Genomic DNA, 20,771 nt, shown 5'->3' on the forward strand with positions numbered 1-20,771 from the left:
CACATGCAACTTAATGGCAAAGACTCCTGACTACGGCAACAAACCGACGCCAATGCACTAGTGCCATCTAAAGTCTTGGAGTTGCAACTGCATGCAAAGTCTACTGTATAATACTTGCAAATGAGACTCAGAAATGTACAAAAACGAGATGAATAAACTTTTGTTTTTAAATGTGCTAGCTTGATGCCAATTTCAATATGTCATGAAAAATGCTACCAACAAACATTAGCAATTTTTACGTGGCGAGTCCAACCCTTTTGCATTTGGTAATCAAAGATGCATGTTACATTTAAAACAGCTGGTGTGTAAAAAGTACAATACTTAGAGTATAAACACTTTGTAGGGCTCAACGAAAGACACGACTGGCACATGCAACTTAATGGAAAAAACTCATCTAATGTCTTGGAACTGCAACTTCATGCAAAGTCTACTGCATAATATTTGCAAATGAGACTCAGAAATGTACAAAAACGAGATTAATCAAAGTTTTTTTTTTTAAATGTGCTAGCTTGATGCCAATTGGATATGTCATGAAAAATGCTGCCGACAGGCATTAGCAATGTTAAGTGGCGATTTCAACACTTTCACATTTGGTAATCAAAGATGCACGTTACATTTAAAACAGCTGGTGTGTAAAAAAGTACAATACTTACAGTATAAACACTTTGTAAGGCTCAACGAAAGACACGGCTGGCACACGCAACTTAATGGCAAAAACTGCTGACTATGGCAACTCGCCTATGCACTACTGCCATCTAACGTCTTGGAATTGCAACTGCATGCAAAGCATACTGTGAAGCTTCAATGCCTTTTCTTAGGGGCACTTACCTTTTGTTTATTTTTGGTTTAAGCATTAAACACCTTTTTACCTGCACGCTGCCTCCCGCTGTTTCCGACATCTAAAAGCAATTAGCTACCGGCTGCCACCTACTGATATGGAAGAGTATTACACGGTTACTCTGCCGAGCTCTAGACAGCACCGACACTCAACAACAACACATCATTTGCACACTATAATTACTGGTTTGCAAAAAATATTTTTAACGCAAATAGGTGAAACGACATAATCTCCCACGGCACACCAGACTGCATCTCACGGTACAGTAGTGTGCAGAGGCACAGTGGTTGAAAAAACACTGCACTAGTGAACCGAAAGTGTACAAGTGTTTTTGGAGGAAACTGGGCTCATATTTTAGGAATGGAGCCTGCCAGCAGATGCTGCTGCAGTCCCGTCAGGATCTCAATTTCCTCCCGGTCATTGAAACTCTTTCAGCCTTGGTGCTCCTCTCTCTTTGTACCTATTTCCTTGCATCGAGCTAACCTTTTCCGATGACACCCGTGAGTCCAGTTCCTTTCTGCAATCTAATTAAAAGGAGCGCTGCTGGGTGACGGGCTCTGAACGGCATCATTACCGTGCCAGCAGGTCAGACCTGTTGAAAAGGCAAAGAACACACGGCGACACCTTATATACCCTTTTAGGCTGCATATACACTGCTGCGCTTAATGTCCGGTTCTGGTTTATTATGTAAGAATAAAAAAGTGGAACTTTGAATGTCAAACGCCCCTGAAGTCATTGTTGATCATGAAAAGTGCGTTTGACCTATACTGCAATTTCACAACTGAAGGAAATCACATAACAGACCTAAGCAGTGGCAACTCAGGGATCACTTTTTGTGGTCTGATTTATATTCAATACAGAGCAGCAGATCAGTCAGATGATTAATTACGCAATATGAATTGGCACAGAATCATCGCTCTCTAGTTTGTCATTTTGAACGACAGACCGGGCATAATATAGCCAATGGGGTACTCATGATTGAAGGAAAAGAAACCTCATCCGGTTCTTTTAATCTACCGTACATCAAATAGTAATTGTATTCCAGACACAGTACTGTGGTATCCTCCTGAGAACCAGCATCCTCTGCAGTGGACTTGTGTTTTTTTTTAATTATTCTTATATTATCATTTTTAGACTTAGACTTCCTTTATTGTCATTCAAATTTGAACTTTACAGTACAGATAAGAACGACATTTTGTTGCATTAGCTCGTTGTAGTACAGATAAATATTGCACTTTTGCTTATGCATCCACGTTTACGGATGTATGTTATATTGTCTTTATAGTCCAGCGAGTTAATCTGTTTTTTGGGGAAAATGAGGTGATCATTATGATGCGTTCAAGAGTCTTATGGCCTGAGGGAAGAAGCTGTTACAGAACCTGATTCAGGTTCTGCCACAGAGGCTGCGGAACCTCTTTCCAGAGTCCAGCAGTTAAAACAGTCCTTGGTAGTCTCTACTGATTTTCTGAGCCCTGGTAAGGCAGCAGCTTTTTGCGATCTCCCGGGGAGGAGGAAGATGATCTGATGATGATCTTTTCCGCCGTCCTCACCACTCTCTGCAGAGACTTCCAGTCTGAGGCACTGCAGGCTCCAGTCCAGAAAGAGATACAGTTAGTCAATAGGCTCTCTATAGTGCCTCTGTAGAATGTGGTGAGAATGGGGGGAGGGAGCTGTGCTCTTTTCATCCCACGCAAAAAGTGCATGCGCTGCTGAGCTCTTTTTGCAAGAGCTCCGGTGTGTAGGGACCAGGTCCGCTTGACAGTCATCTGAAACCCCCAGGAACTTGGTGCTGCTCACCATCTCCACTGCTGTGCCGTTGATGAAGAGTAGAGTGTGGCTGGACTGGTGCCTCCTGAAGTTGATGATCTCCTTGGTCTTGTCGACATTCAGGACCAAGTAGTTGGTTCTGCACCATATATATATATATATATATATATATACATATATATATATATATATATATATATATATATATATATATATATATATATATATATATATATATATATATTATTATTATTAGCCTTTATTTAACCAGGTAAAATCCCATTGAGATCAAAGATCTCTTTTCCAAGGGAGACCTGGCCAAGAGGGCAGCAGCAAGGTTACATTAAAAACAGTAAACAAATACATAAAACATCACATTTACGACATTAAAACTTGCTCACATAACACATGTGCATACAGACAAGGTAGACTGCAGTCCTTTCACAGAAGCTTTAAACTCATTCGACGTAACAAGGGTTTGAAGTTGAATATTCGATTGTAGGTTATTCCAAGCCTTCGCTGCTGAAAACCTAAATGCTTTCTTGCCCAGTTCAGTTCTTACTTTGGGGACGACAAATTGCAGAACATTCATTGAACGCAGATTGTGACTTCCTTGTTTCTTTGTTAAAAGACAAGACAGATAAGATGGAGTGATACCCAGAATGGTTGTGTAGATGAAAACATACCAATGATTGAGGCGTCGAGCACATAAAGATGTCCAGTTAACCATTGAGTATAATACGCAATGGTGAGTAAGGGGAGCGCAGTTGGTGATAAATCTCAGTGCCCCGTGGTACACACTATCCAGCTTGTGGAGACAACCAGCAGTAACATTCATGTACAACACATCTCCATAGTCAATAACAGGTAAGAAGGTTGTTTCCACCAATTTCTGTTTCACAGTAAAAGAAAAGCAAGACTTGTTTCTATAATAAAATCCCAGTAAAAGTTTCAGTTTTTTTACAACATAGTGAATGTGCTCCTTAAAACTCAAGTGGTCATCAATTAAAAATCCTAAATATTTAAAAGCACATACTAACATAATTTGTTGCCCATTTCTTGTTAAAATGTTCTCACAGAGTGCTGATCTTACAGTTTTTGATGTGGTAAAGAACATACACTTTGTTTTCTCTGCATTTAAAACCAGTTGAAGATAGCAAAGTTGTTCTTGTACTCTGTCAAATGCATGTTGTAGATATTTAAAGGCCTCAGCAGGAGTGGGTGCTGTGCAGTATATGACAGTATCATCAGCATAGAAATGGAAAGTTGAGTTCGGAATATTCTGTCCAAGATTATTTATGTAAATAGTGAATAATAATGGGCCTAACACAGAACCTTGAGGGACACCCTTTTTCACTTGCAGTACGTCCGAGGAGGAACCTTCTATCTGAACAGCCTGAGTTCTACTTGTGAGGTAATTTGCAAACCATCCAACTGCTTGCTGAGAAAAACCAATAGCTGAAAGACGTTTGATTAAAATGGCATGATCAACAGTATCAAATGCCTTTGAAAAGTCAATAAAGAGGGACAGACAGCACTGCTTCTTGTCAAGAGCTTCAGTTACATCATTTATAAACTTCATAGCAGCAGTAACATGTATATATATATATATATATATATATATATATATATATATATATATATATATATATATATATATATATATATATATATATATATATATATATATATATATATATGTGTGGGAAAAAAATCCCAAGACTATTTCATCTCTACAGGCCTGTTTCATGAGGGGTTTCCTCAATCCTCAGTCAGGAGAGATTTCTCCTGAGGATTGAGGAAACCCCTCATGAAACAGGCCTGTAGAGATGAAATAGTCTTGTGATTTTTTTCCCACACATACATATTACGCTCTACCACGGTATCGAGCACTATTTTTTGGATAATCTAATTAAGACATATATATATATATATATATATATATATATACTATATATATATATATATATATATATATATATATATATGTATATATATATATATATATATATATATATATATATATATATATATATATATATATATATATATATATATATATGCATATATGTGTATGTATATATATACGTATATGCATATATGTTTATATATGTGTATGTTTATACGTATATGCAAATATATATATATATATATATATATATATATATATATATATATATATATGCATATATGTGTATGTATATATATACGTATATGCATATATGTTTATATATGTGTATGTTTATACGTATATGCAAATATATATATATATATATATATATATATATATATATATATATATATATATATATATATATGCAAATATATATATATATATATATATATATATATATATATATATATATATATATATATATATATATATATATATATATATATATATATATATATATATATATATATATATATATATATATATGAAATAGATGCTTCAAAACAATTCGGAAGGAAAGAAAAGCTCAGACTATCTGCCCATGGGTTGTTTTCACATGTGGGTTGCAAAGTGGCCCAGGATACAATCTTTTTTTTTTGTAGCAACTAACATGCAACGTGGGCAGATATTGCCTTCCTTGCACAGCCACACGTACACACAACTAACTACGCTTGGCATGTTAGGAGCATGGAGCAATTTGTGGCTTCAGTGGTTTCCATTAGAAGTTGATAAGATTTAAAAAGACTACAGTGACATGTTAATCATGCAGGCAGATAGTGTTGCTCTATTTTGATTTGCATTCACTCCTGTCTATTTCTGCTGATCTCGACAGTCAAATAGGGAGGCTTGTTGTTTTAAATTGGTTTCTCCATTTCAATAAACATGCATGTATTTCCTTCACATACATCTTGGATGCACTCCCATACACACATTTTAAAAATATGTAGTCTTTATGCAAATGAGGCAATCATTCTTGGGAAACATGAGGCATTTCTGACAGTTCTGCTTTTATGTCAAAGCTAATAAAATACGGTGTTACATATATAAATAAGGATTGGAATTGGAAGTCCAGGGGGGGAACAAGACAAGCTCGGAGGTCCGGGAAAGTCGGGGCGATAGAGAGGCGTCGAAGGTCCGTGTCCAAGCGGGAGCTAAAGATCCAAGAAGCAGCCAGGGAAGCAAATGGAACGCGGGAAGACGAGACACACAGCTCGTAGCGTGGAACGAAGCCAGGCTGCAGGGAGGATGACAAGGAAGGAACACGAGACGATAAACACGACGGGGGAGAAAACACAGAGAGCAAAGAGTGCGCATAGAGCTTGACGTGTAGGCTTACTGTACGGGAACAGATGACTACGTTCTGGCGCGGGATAGCAGGTTGTGCAGGCTTATCAAGGCGGGTCTGATGATCAGCTTCAGGTGTGCTGAAAACCCTTCCTTGTGGTCTACATAATATGTACTGGTGGTTCTTTGGTCAAGATGTTGCATTGATAATGTTTTTTCAGCCCATTTATACATATGTTATGTATTGTTAAAGAAAAACACAGCAAATCTTATGATACAATTCTGGCGACTAAGCTGCCAGTTTTTACAGTAAAATCTAAATTGTTTTTAATTTTTTTTTGCAGTGTATGTCAAAAAATAATCAAATGCATTGGCAAAATATATATAATCACTGTTACAAGCAGCAATCTGAGAGCAAACATAAATACAATGTGGCCCTCAAAGAAAACAAGTTTGACACCCCTGCCCTAGACCATCAGTGTCTCTATATAAAAAACATACTGTAATAAATTAATATTAAAAAATACGTCACAGTATGCTGGCGAGCGTATTTGGATATCATACAAAGGTATAATATAAATACAAGATGTTAGGTAATGTATTCACTCGAAATACGCTTTTTCTTTTAAACCACTAATGGTAACTGTGTGTCAGTTTTCATGGTAAATGGTAAATGGGTTATACTTGTATAGCGCTGTGTGGGGGAGAGGTAGCCAGCACTGCCTGCAGGAGCAAAGGTCACCGCCTCTGTCCCCGGTGCTGAGGACAGAGCACCATCAGACGGGGGCGTGGCAGTGCTGACGGCGAGACACAGCTGGCAGGTGATTCGATTTCCCAGGTGGTACGAGTTGTCGAATCACCTGTTGTCTTTAACAGTAGCGGTCGGGAACAGCAGGAGGAGGAGGGCTTGGAGAGTTGGGGAGGAAGAACACGGACTGAAAAGTCAAACAGCGTAAACACGTCACGTCGTCCCATGGTGCCTGCCTTGATCAATATGCATTGTCCTAATCAAACAAAGCAATTCAATTCAATTCAACTCAAGCTCGCTGGTGGGGTTCTTCTTACTTTTTATTTGTAAAAAAACCATGAACCGTTAGTTTTTCTTCACATCCTCAGATACAAATGTGGCTGTTTTGTAGGGTTTGTTTGATTATACTAACCAGAATAAGGCCGCCTTTGGCTACATTGGGGCCCTAAGCAGAATGTTGTTTTATAATTTATATATGTGTAACTATAAATAATAATATGTTCCTTGTGCATATGTAATGGAAATAAATGCAGAAAATGTGCCATTATTATACAAAACCCACAACCAGTGAAGTTGGCACGTTGTGTAATTCATAAGTAAAAACAGAATACAATGATTTGCATATCATTTTCTACTTATATTCAATTGAATAGACTGCAAAGACAAGATATTTAATGTTCCAACTGAGAAACCTATTTTTGCAAAAAAGTTGGCACGGGGGAATTTTTACCACTGTGTTACATGGCCTTTCCTTTTAACAACACTCAGTAAAAGTTTGGGAACTGGTGATACCAATTTGTTAAGCTTTTGAGGTGGAATTCTTTCCCATTCTTGCTTGATGTATAGCTTAAGTTGTTCAACAACCGGGGTCTCATTGTCAATGGGAGACATGTCTGGACTACAGGCAGGCCAATCTAGTACCTGCACTCTTTTACTATGAAGCCACGCTGTTGTAACACGTGGCTTGGCATTGTCTTGCTGAAATAAGCAGGGGCGTCCTTGATAACATTGCTTGGATGGCAACATATGTTGCTCCGAAACCTGTATGTACCTTTCAGCATTAATGGTGCCTTCACAGATGTGTAAGTTACCCATGCCTTGGGCACTAATACACCCCCATACCATCACAGATGCTGGCGTTTGAACTTTGCGCCTAGAACAATCCGGATGGTTCTTTTCCTCTTTGTTCCGGAGAACACGACGTCCACAGTTTCCAAAAACAATTTGAAATGTGGACTTGTCAGACCACAGAACACTTTTCCACTTTGCATCAGTCCATCTTAGATGAGCTCGGGCCCAGCGAAGCCGGCGACGTTTCTGGGTGTTGTTGATAAATGGCTTTCGCTTTGCATAGTAGAGTTTTAACTCGCACTTACAGATGTAGCGACAAGCTGTAGTTACTGACAGTTGTTTTCTGAAGTGTTCCTGAGCCAATGTGGTGATATCCTTTACACACTGATGTCGGTTTTTGATGCAGTACCGCCTGAGGGATCGAAGGTCAAGGGCATTTAATGTTGGTTTTCAGCCTTGCTGCTTACGTGCAGTGATTTCTCCAGATTCTCGGAACATTTTGATGATATTACGAAACAGAGATGGCGAAATCACTAAATTCCTTGCAATAGCTGGTTGAGAAATGTTGTTCTTAAACAACAAAAGTGTTTGATGAGCATTCCTCAATCTTTTTTGCCACTCGTGCCAGCTTTTTTGAAACATGTTGCAGGCATCAAATTCCAAATGAGCTAATATTTGCAAAAAATAACGTTTTCCTGTTCGAACGTTAAGTATCTCGTCTTTGCAGTCTATTCAACTGAATATAGGTGGAAAAGGATTTGCAAATCATTGTATTCTGTTTTTATTTAGGATTTACACAATGTGCCAACTTCACTGGTTTTGGGTTTTGTAGTAATATTTCATCTGAACTGCCATTGCAATCCTTAATTGACATTTTATACGCGGGTATTCGTTCTAAATGATATGGAGAGGTCTAAAACAGTGTATGCCAAAGACTCATGAGGGGTTGGATAAGTGAGGGTGCGAGTGGACGTAATGAAACCTAATAGGCAAAGTACGGCGAGCAGACCGGGATGAAAAAAAAAAGGTAAAGAAAATGAAAAGGAACATAAACAAGTCTCCAAGCTTCCTTCAATCTCATACATAAACGTGATGGCTCTTCTCCCCATACAAAACCCCCATAGGCAATTTGAAGAAAGTAGGCCAAAATGAAATATGGCCGCAATATAGAAACAACACTTCAGACACACAGCGGCTCTACAGGAAGCTGAGGTGTGCGCACATGAGCAAGCGAGGAAGACAATTGAGTTTGGTGAAGGTGTGGGTGCAATGGGGCGTTAAATGGGTCGCGAGGAACTTGAGTGTTTTATTAAGATTGAATGGAAAGTAGGATTGTAAATGAATTTTTACACTACTGAAATAGTTACATAATCTATCATCCCGGTTCTTTTTTTTTTTTTTTTTTGTGCTATCCCTTCACGCACACATGCCCGCACACAAGCCTACACAGTAAACACTCGCTTTGCCTTACCGTCACACGGTAAGATAACCTTGAGACCCTGTTCGGAGAGAGACTGAAGCATGACTCAAATGCAACGGAAATGTTCCGACGTCATGGCAAATATGAAAAAAAGAAGATAAGGTTGTAGTTTATTAAAAAAAAAAAAAAATCACGGCAACACAGCCTCCAGTTGTGCGGCATTGAAGCAAACGAAGCAAAAATGACATCTATTAAACGAGACAAGAAGCAAAGAATTAAACACAGACAGAATTCAATTTGGCTCAAATTGAGGAGAGACGCCTGGACGATGTACCCTTGCACGGTGTCTCAACGCGCTCTGGCGAAAGATTGTACGCCACCTCTTTTATTTGGACTTTCCCTGATTGCATGGCAACAGCTGTTTCTAAGGGGCGTGGGTCGTAAACAGCCATCGCTTTTGTTTACAACAAATCAAAAGAAAAGGTCGTGAACAGTTCACAGAAAAGGTCGTAACACAGTTCATTGAAGCGGTGCCTGGAGCGGAGTCTAGTCCTGCTTCTTCTTCGCTTTTGTAGTTCTTGGGTCAGACAAAATATTTCTGCTGATTACAATACATGAAAGAACCAGAACACCTTCATGTCTGCTCGTAAAACCAGCAAAGACGATGACTGGGGGGGTACTTTTTAGATTCATTAGTATTGCGGTTCTATACTTGTATACTCTACAACCCTAATATATAGGGTTGTGCAGTAGCTTGCCAAAGATTGTAATAAATCTATGAAAAAAAGACAGCCTAACGTTTCTTTTAACTTAGACACACTCATTTATACCTTTGGACATTAAAAGCCAGTAATTTCCAGGAGTTATCTCACCTTCTGAGTAGCCTCTGATTTACTAATGGTTTCTAAAGTAAAATTGTGTAGAATAAATATAAAATAAAACAATTCTATCGGAATCACATCGGCCAATACTCAAGGCTCGTATGAGAAGGAACAAAAAGTTGTGTAGGATTGTAAATATTGACTTATGAGTTAACAACAAGAAAGCTACATAAACATTAATGGGTCGTTTTTTTTATAGGGTGCCATTTGGACTTCATAACTTGTAAAAAATAAATAGTTGATTTACCAATATTTTTATGTTCTATTGTATACATGACATATGTAACTTGCTGAAAAACATATTGGTCGAACTCAGGCACCTAAATCATAGTATATTTAGCTATATTAATGAGAGGTGACACACGGTATGCATCCACACTGTAGTGTGTTAAAATACAATTAACACCGAAAGGTGTCTAGATTTAACACCACATTTAAGCTGATTTAACACCCGGCATTGTAACACTAAAACGTTATATTTACACTAAAATTAATTATAATCAAATTTAGTTTAAATTTAAAATGAATGATTGCTGTAGGGTGGATTTGAACCGGAATCTCCCACATGCCAACCTGCATCCTTATCCGTTATACTATGCTGCTTCTGCTGTGAATTGGTGAGAGAACATGCTGAATTTACCACTGAAATCGTAACACTTCACACTGAAAAGCATTAACACTGTACTTTTAACACCAATGTATTTGCTGTATATGATATTTTGCAACAGCAGTGATGATTAACCAAGAATTATGAAAGAAACTGCTGTTGAATGCATAATAGCACTACATATACATTGTGATAAGTCAACATTACTATATACATGTCCACTCTGTTAGGTTGATGTCCACCGTGTTAGTTGAATGAGGCTAACACGGTGGACACTAACACGGTGGACATTTTGAGCTAAAGTTAGCCTTCAGCCTGCCTGTGTTAACATAACAGCTAGCATGGACTTGAATAATTGATAAGAAATCTATAATTTCACACAAACATGTTTTGAAAAATTTCAATTTGATTGATCTCCTTATTATTTAGGCCTAACAGAGTGGACACGTTATGTTCAACCACATTAAATTCACTTCATAAAAACATCAACATCAGATAGTAAGAGAGCTAAAAAACCACACAGCTTACCAGAGTTGAGTTTCCCGCCACTGGTGTGATGTTACCTGATGAGAATGATGTCACTGACAAATGTGGTTGTTTTCTTAAAGGGACAGTAACGCAACTTAACAGAGTGGACAGCGACCACAGGGACAGACATAGAACCTTATTTTTTTGTAATTCTTTTTACGATTTTGATAATATACACCATATGACTAAAGAGAGCTTGTCTATGATAATTATATCATAACAAAAAAAAATTAAAAATATATGTTTTTATTTGTTATTTTCTAGATTAAAGTTGAATAAACAGCACCAGGGACATGGCAAAATCGCATAATAGAACTTTAACAAAAGCTTTAAAAAATATATATTCTAATGTTTGAAGCCCATATCACTGTATTTATGATAGACAACAATTTACCATACACAAAGAAACTAATGGAATGAGCAATTGTAAATATTTTGAGAAAATATGACATGATTTATACTGGGGACGCAAAAGGCACCATATAAAAAAAATGACCCTAATAGTACATATGGATCCTTTATTGCTCCCCTTTCATCAGGTCCTGTCAATCTCCATCCACCCCGTATTTCCACGTGTTATCTCATTAAAGCGCTGTCCTAAAATCACTTAACCAGCCATCTCGCATTTATTGCCCTTGTTTCTCAGTTCGCCGACTTTTAAGTAACATCCCCCAACCTCTTGGTCCCCTCTTGTTCTCAATCAAGCTCTCTTTTACCAATTAGGGAAGCCCCTGTCACAGCAGTACAAGTGCTCTATTACCTGTAGACATGTCCCACCCATGAGTTAATTTGATGTGTATGCGTGTGTGTGTGTGTGTGTGTGTGTGTGTGTGTGTGTGTGTGTGTGTGTGTGTGTGTGTGTGTGTGTGTTCTGGCAATGCTTACTTAATGGGACATTGCTCTGTTTACACAGTCACCTCTAGGGGACCTCTGACGGTATGGGGACACAAAAACAGTTCCCCTGAAGGGAAAACTTTTTAAATGAGAGTCAGATCCATTCTGAAGATGCCTAAGTGATTTTTAGCTTTGGCCCATAAAACATGTTTACTGGTTAGTTTGAGTATTTTATTTCTGTGGTTTAAGGTAAAATAAAATAATCCTTTATTGATCCCACAACAGGGAAATTTGGGTTACTTTGTTTACATGTTTAAAATATTGGTAAAAGAGAACATTTATTTTCTTGAAAAGTGAAACATTTGTTATCCTGGCATTGAAGGCCTACTGAAATGTGATTTTCTTATTGAAACGGGGATAGCAGGTCCATTCTATGTGTCATACTTGATCATTTTGCGATATTGCCATATTTTTGCTGAAAGGATTTAGTAGAGAACATCGACGATAAAGTTCGCAACTTTTAGTCGCTGATAAAAAAGCCTTGCCTGTACCGGAAGTAGCGTGACGTCACAGGTTGTGGAGCTCCTCACATCTGCACATTGTTTACAATCATGGCCAGCAGCAGCGAGAGCGATTCGGACCGAGAAAGCGACGATTACCCCATTAATTTGAGCGAGGATGAAAGATTTGTGGATGAGGAAAGTGAGAGTGAAGGACGAGAGGGCAGTGGAAGCGATTCAGATAGGGAAGATGCTGTGAGAGGCGGGTGGGACCTGATATTCAGCTGGGAATGACTAAAACAGTAAATAAACACAAGACATATATATACTCTATTAGCCACAACACAACCAGGCTTATATTTAATATGCCACAAATTAATCCCGCATAACAAACACCTCCCCCTCCCGTCCATATAACCCGCCAATACAAATCAAACACCCACACAACACACTCAATCCCACAGCCCAAAGTACTGTTTACCTCCGTAAAGTTCATACAGCACATATATTTCTCCAAAGTTACGTACGTGACATGCACATAGAGGCACGCAAGTACTGGCAAGCGATCAAATGTTTGGAAGCCGCAGCTGCGTACTCACGGTAGCGTGTATCCAACTCAAAGTCCTCCTGGTAAGAGTCTCTGTTGTCCCACTTCTCCACAGGCCAATGTGTATCCAACTCAAAGTCCTCCTGGTAAGAGTCTATGTTGTCCCAGTTCTCCACAGGCCAATGGTAAAGCTTGACTGTCATCGTTCGGGTATGTAAACAATGAAACACCGACTACGACGTAGCCACTACGTGTTTGTGTTGCTGCCGCCGGCCGCTAATACACCGCTTCCCACCTACAGCTTTCTTCTTTGCTGTCTTCATTGTTCATTAAACAAATTGCAAAAGATTCACCAACACAGATGTCCAGAATACTGTGGAATTTTGCGATGAAAACAGACGACTTAATAGCTGGCCACAATGCTGTCCCAAAATGTCCGCTACAATCTGTGACATCACGCGCAAACGTCATCATACCGATACGTTTTCAGCAGGATATTTTGCGGGAAATTTAAAATTGCACTTTACTAATCTAACCCGGCCGTATTGGCATTTGTTGCAATGTTAAGATTTCATCATTGATATATAAACTATCAGACTGCGTGGTCGGTAGTAGTGGCTTTCAGTAGGCCTTTAATAGTACTGTGATTCTGTATGGTATCCATCCTTAGTTAAATCTAATATATTTTTCCAAAAACAAAATCTGGTTTAGTGTTCCTTAGGATGACATTTCCATACAGCATGATTATAAAACATGATTACCTTAAAGTATGATTCACATTCAAAATTGTCCATCCTTCTATATATGGTAGTTGGAGTTGCAGACAACTTCATTACTGCTAAATAGCAGTTTTCAGTAATGTCACGGAAGATGCAGGATTTGCTTTAATATTTAAGTGGTGAAACTTTCTATAAGACAGTGGTGTCCAAAGTGCGGCCCGGGGGCCATTTGCGGCCCGCAGGTAATTTTTTAACGGCCCCACGGCACATTCTAAAAATACGATGAAAAAAAAAAACAAAACACAAAAAGTGGTATAAAAGAGCAAACAGGTGAAATGTAACAAGAAAATGTGGCAATGTTTACTCTAATAACACAAAGCTGCCATGCAGGCTGTTTCTTTCTATAAAAAATAATAATGAATCAAAATCAATGTCATTATGAATTATTGACCTATTCAAGGCTCCATTTACTTCACATTAAATATTCCACTTTGAGATATTTTTGGGGGAAAATGTTGCATATTTTTTGGTTGCCATTTAAAAAACAAAGTTTTTTAAAGAAGTGCCTAAAACGAACAAACATAAACAACAATAAAACTTATAATTGAGGGATAGATCTGATGTTGATCTTGAAACTATTGTGGTAAAAGTTAAAAAAAATGTTGGATTTATTTTTTTAAACTTTACTGAGCAGTACCCTTTTGGATCCCCAAAAATTTTAGTGGGATTTTTTTTTTTTTTTTAAGTGTCATTGCTCAAAAAAATAATTAATTAAAATCAATGTTGTTATGAGTTATTGACCTTTTTAAGACTCCAATTATTATATCATCTCAAATATTCCACTTTAAAATTTTATTGGGGAAAAATATTGCATGTTTTGTGTTTTTTTCCATAAAAAAACACGGTTTTCCTTGACAAAAATGGCATACAACTTAAATCTTTAAAAGCGTTATATTGACAGATAGACCTAATGTTGATCTAGAGATTTAAACCTTGAATAATAATAATAATACTAAATAATGACACATTTGTAATATTTATTTGGACCGAAACCTTTTGGGGTCCCCGGGATCAAGTCTGAGTGGAGGCCTAAATGTATCTTTTTTATACATATATTGTATTGGTTTTTAAAATAAAAAATATCAAAATGGCCCCCGCTTGCTTTGATTTTTCAGTGTGCGGCCCTCAGTGGAAAAAGTTTGGACATCCCTGCTATAAGAGGACAGCTGTAGTGCTGTATTCTGAGGATCATGTCATATATATATATATATATATATATATATATATATATATATATATATATATATATATATATATATATATATATATATATATATATATATATATATATATATGTGTGTGTGTTTGTGTGTGTGTGTGTGTGTTACATTGTTGTTGTGGTGCAGAAGAAGTACTGCACTGCTGTGTGTTACAGTGGAGGGCTGCTAGGACTCTGGGCGGAGGGGAGCAGCCCACAGACGTGCAAGGACACAAACAATTCCACGCCTTCTTTATGACAACACATGCAGTGCATACTTAAGTGTGTGTGTGTGCGTGTGTGTGTGCGTGTGTGCGTGTACTCGCACCGCACGTGTACTTACTCCGCGCGCCAAGTGGTCCACTGACAAGGTAAGACGTGCTAATTGATTCGTTGCGCACTAATCCGCTGTCACGTGACGTGCGTCAATATGCAACTGTTTATTTGCGTCAAATCCGCTATATGAGCGTCTGTGTGTGGGTTAGGATGACACGCTGCAAAGAGTGCCCATTCATGCAAAAAAAAAAAAAAAAAAAATTAAAACACGTTTGTGCGCGTTTCACCTCCAGAAAGACTAAGTTTCAAGTTCCACATATTTGACTTTTTATTTGTTGATGTCTGATGTGTTTGTCTTTCCCAATTATAAATAGACTGATTTATTTTTAACATGTCCCAATGCCTTGTGGGCAGTTATGTATATGGGGGGGAAAAGAAAAAAAAATCAGGCTTTTACAGGGTCAAGCTGTGACCGCCATGGAAGAGTTGTGAATAAAATGTTTTAGTACTTCAAAACAGCACAACAGTAATTAAGTTAACCACAGATGATGCAATACGTACTGTCTGGTGTATAACATGGTTGTCTAGTGCAGCCCGGGAGTCATTTGCGGCCTCTCGGCACATTCTAAAAATAATATTCCTAAAAAAAAAAAAAAAAAAGGATTAAAAGAGAAAGGCTACTAGGTGATAGCAGCTACACAACAGCTAAGCAAACAATATCACACAAGCTAAACTGTAAAAAACTAACCCTATTTTATGGTTAATTTACTCTAAATTTCTACTGAAATTGTTCTATTTTTTTTAAATAGTTTATAAAACTGTAGAATTGAAGGCATCATCTATAAATAAACAATCCGCCTGTTATTTTAAGTAATATGCCAGTAATGACAAACTATGTATATTTCAATTTTTTTACAGAAAAATACCAAATTAATTATACATAGCATTTTCTGTTTTCTTAAATTACTTCCAAATTAATGTCAAATTACAGTAATTATCTTTCATTAAATATGTAGCTTGTTATATAAAAGTCTATGTCCATACTAACAATCTAACTGTAGAATAAAAGTATTTTTTCTGCAGAACTGTTTGCACCGTCACTTTATTAAAGGTGGTTGATATTAACAAATCGGAAAAAATCTGTAAAATAATGGTATTTTTCTGTGGAACTGCCAGCATTGTCACTTCATTAAAGGTGTTTGATCGTAATAATTTGGAAAAACTCTGTAGAATAAAGGTATTTTTCGCCAGAACTGTTTGCATCGTCACTTTATTAAAGGTGGTTGATCTTAATAATTTAGTACAAATCTGTAAAATTACGATATTTTTCCGCAAAACGTTTCATGAAAATTTATGTAAATATAATGTTTTTGATCATTCATTGGTTTACAATGTTTTACTTTAATTTTATGGTTTTCGTTTGGCAGCCGTAGCTGCCAGTAGATGACCGTTTTTTTACAGATTTTTTTTTTACAGTGTAGACATACATAATAAGTGTCCTTAATTGAGCAACATTGCAGTGTAATACAACATCATAGTATCTATGGTCGCATATTACTTAAAGATACAAAGTCTTCAAGGCAGTGAAGCGTATTACAAAAAGTATCCAGTAACAAACGTGTCCGCACCACTCCACTTACTGCGTCATGGGCTTACTTTATTGTGGCCACTAGATGTCGCCCCCCAAAAAAAAATAAAAAATAAAAAATAAAAATAAAAATACCACTACACTTCAACTTAAAGACAGCATAAGTCCAAAACAGACTGTGAATAGTAAATAGGCTAGTGTTATTTATACCTATAAAAAAAATAGCTGATAAAAAAAAACAAAAGAGTAGATTTTTGGAAACAAAAATACTGAAAATTAGGGAAATTAACTAACTGCATCGGAAGATAATTTTACTTGATAAGACATCCTTAAATTGAGATTTGGATTTCTAGAAATTAGCAGGACTTTAAGGCTCTATATAAGTATTTTGATTCTGAAAACAAGCGTCATTCAACCAGCAATTGTTAAATGAAGCATCCTCCAGATGTTGCAGAATCTTTAAACAAGGTTTTCTTTGTGGTAAGAATATCTTATTTGAGTCATTATTTTCTTAATTGTAATATTTTTAAACTTGAATACAAAAAATATAAATATAAATGCTAAAATTAAGATTGGACAATATATTTGTGGTAAATATTGGACACAACGTTTTTCAAGCTTATGAGATGCGATGCAAGTGTGTGACACTATTGATAATTGTTTTAATTGTTTTATTTTTTATAAATGGCTGTGATGATAATATCAGTACTTTTGGATTGTTTTGTGTCATGTTTGTGTGTCCTCTCAATTGCTCTGTTGATTGCTAATCTGAATGTCGCTGAGCTGGGTTTGGTTTTGGAATTGGAATTGTATTATCATGGTATTATTGTGTATTATTTTGTTGGATTGATTAATAAAAATAAAAATAAAGGTTGGACAATGACTAGAAATAAGTAAAAATCTCTTAAATCCTGAAACATTTCTAAAAATCAAACGTTAAAGTGGCAAATCATTTGCAGTGTACCGTTCTGTTTGAGTAATTTCACTTGACCAAACCCTTTATAACACTACAAAATAATAAATGCATGTATTCTCTATGCTGATATCACCTTAATATCAGTATCAGTCAGTATTCAAGGCTTCCAAAACACATTTTTGTGTATATTGGACTATTCATGGACAGCAATAATAATTACGTTCATAATATCACGCATGTATGTCTGCCCAGGGTTGCCAATGGCAACACACGTTCTGCCCTGCGCTCTTCTCCTGGCGTCGGCACTCTTGCCCTCGTCACTTGCCACGGGGGATGACCTCATAGTCGATACCAGGAATGGGAAAGTCCAAGGGATGCGTCTCGAAGTGCTGGGTGGTGATGTCCGAGCCTTTCTTGGCATCCCTTATGGAAAAGCTCCCCTGGGCAAACTGAGATTCCGAGCGCCAGAGCCTGCAGAAAGATGGGACTGGGTGAAAGACGCGAGGCGATATCCAAATTCCTGCTTCCAGTTTCCTGATGTCACCTATCCAGGTATGACATCATGGGTTGTAGTTCTCACCTCCAACCTTAATTGCCCTCATTACTAAAGTGAATATGTTTACCTACAGGCATGTCGAGTGTCTGGCACTTTAGTATGTGCTTTTATTTTGAAACAAGGAAGCAACACTGGGAAAGTGCATGATAGATGATAGTTGCGGTAGTATTGCAACAACTATGTTTTTTTTTGGCATTCTTACAAATAGTGGCTGTTATGATTCCCAAACATGTGGAAATAAGTGAAACTAGAACAAACCCCGCAAAGGCATTTGCACAATAGATGATGAGCTGTCTTCCTTCTTTAATGTTAGTAGTAGTAGTAGTAGTACGAGTAGTAGTGGTATCGTATTTTTGTTGAAAATAGTTCCCCATTAGTTGCCACCAAGGAGGTATTAGTCTTTCTGGGGTCCATCACACAAGACAATTAACAACATTGAAACGAAAACCCAACAATTCATGGAAAATACACTCAAAAAATGATATGAATATAAAAGGCTATTTGATAAACAGTACTACAATTCATATACAAAAAAAATAATAGTTATATGGTAGGGATGTCCGATAATGGCTTTTTGCCGATATCCGATATTCCGATTATGTCCAACTCTTTAATTACCGATACCGATATCAACCGATATATGCAGTCGTGGAATTAACACATTATTATGCCTAATTTGGACAACCAGGTATGGTGAAGATAAGGTACTTTAAAAAAAAAATTAAAAAAATACGATAAATAAACTAAAAACATTTTCTTGAATAAAAAAGAAAGTAAAACAATATAAAAACAGTTACATAGAAACTAGTAATTAATGAAAATGAGTCAAATGAACTGTTAAAGGTTAGTACTATTAGTGGACCAGCAGCACGCACAATCATGTGTGCTTACGGACTGTATCCCTTGCAGACTGTATTGATATATATTGATATATAATGTAGGAACCAGAATATTAATAACAGAAAGAAACAACCCTTTTGTGTGAATGAGTGTAAATGGGGGAGGGAGGTTTTTTGGGTTGGAGCACTAATTGTAAGTGTATCTTGTGTTTTTTATGTTGATTTAATAAATAAAAAAATAATTAAAAAAAAAAAAAAAACGATACCGATAATGAAAAAAATGATACCGATAATTTCCGATATTAAATTTTAACGCATTTATCGTCCGATATTATCGGACATCTCTATTATATGGTATAATACGCACATCCTGTACCAGTATTTCTCAAACTATTTTCACTAGTTACCAACTCAGAAAACACTCCCAAGTACCACCATAACGACCAACATTAAAATACAGTAGCGTAGTCGGCCTAAGTACTCATTAAAAAAACAAAGCAAGTATATTTAATATGTTTGGCCACTGCAACATTGCACACATTTTTGAAAAGTAACACTGTGTTTGAATATTTAATTGAGTAATTGTTTGGCGTAAGACTAGATGGAGCCCGTGTACCTCTATCGGTTGATAATCACTGCCCTATACAATTATCAACTAAACCAGGGATCGGCAACCCAAAACGTTGATAGAGCCATACTGGACCAAAAATACAAAAAACAAATCTGTCTGGAGCCGCAAAAAATGAAAAGCCGTACTATATAAGTGTTATAATAAAGGCAACACATGACGTAAGTGTCTATATTAGCTATAACAGCCTACTATCAAACTGAGTATGTGTCGCAGGCTAAAGCAAATCTTCGTTGACAGAAATATTTAAATTTAATATTTATTCTACACATTTTTACAACATTAGAAACCATTTCAAAATAACTCCTGGATATTTGTGTCTTTTAATGGCCAAAGGTATACATGCGTGTGTCTAAGTTAAAAAAAACGGCAGGCTGTCTTTTTTTAATAGATTTATTACAATCTTTGGCAAGCTGGGTAATGTTTGCTGTGGTCTGGAACAACTTGGCACACAAACAACTATCTGAAATGTGGCCAATATTACATACAGATAATGTGTCATGAGACATGCACAACTAAATTATATACAAAGAGGATTAACGTAAAGGATATTAAATGAGTGCAGATATACCTACAAAGGGGCATAATGATGCAATATGTACATGCAGCTAGCCTAAATAGCATGTTAGCATTGATTAGCTTGCAGTCATGCACTGATTAGTACTCCAACAAGTCAATAACACCAACAAAGTGCACCTTTTGTGAATTCACGCACAGTATAAAACTTTTGGTGGACAAAATGAGACATAGAAGGAATGGAAGATTTTACATGTAAACAAACTGTTGCGTCACAGTCCACACTATGGTGAGTTCAAGAACCGCCGGAATTAGTAGGACAAAACGATGTTCACCAAATACTCTCATCAGAGAAGCATACACACAAACATATTAAACAGTGGGGCTTTCTAACAATTGGGAAGGTGTGTTTCATGTTTGTTGTCCAACAAAAAACATACTAAAACAAACAAAAAAAATTCCCACATCTTTTTCCATTTTCAATCCTTTTTAAAAA

The 20,771-nt window shown here is 36.8% G+C and overlaps 1 protein-coding gene across 2 annotated transcripts in view; it reads left to right on the forward strand.

Annotated features, from left to right (window-relative positions):
* Window positions 1-20,771, forward strand: part of LOC133663584 (acetylcholinesterase-like) — a 66,201-nt gene that overhangs the window by 18,981 nt on the left and 26,449 nt on the right. Inside the window, exons 1-2 of one of the 2 annotated variants that reach the window (XM_062068150.1) lie at window positions 15,227-15,327; window positions 17,989-18,288. In XM_062068150.1, the coding sequence (XP_061924134.1) occupies window positions 17,997-18,288 (292 nt within the window). In that variant the 5' untranslated portion in view covers window positions 15,227-15,327; window positions 17,989-17,996. Of the gene's footprint in view, window positions 1-15,226; window positions 15,328-17,988; window positions 18,289-20,771 lie in introns of those variants that run through there. The other variant, XM_062068149.1, reaches the window with a different exon arrangement.

The sequence above is a fragment of the Entelurus aequoreus genome, linkage group LG13, assembly GCF_033978785.1.
Source record: "Entelurus aequoreus isolate RoL-2023_Sb linkage group LG13, RoL_Eaeq_v1.1, whole genome shotgun sequence".
Taxonomy (NCBI): Eukaryota; Metazoa; Chordata; class Actinopteri; order Syngnathiformes; family Syngnathidae; genus Entelurus; species Entelurus aequoreus.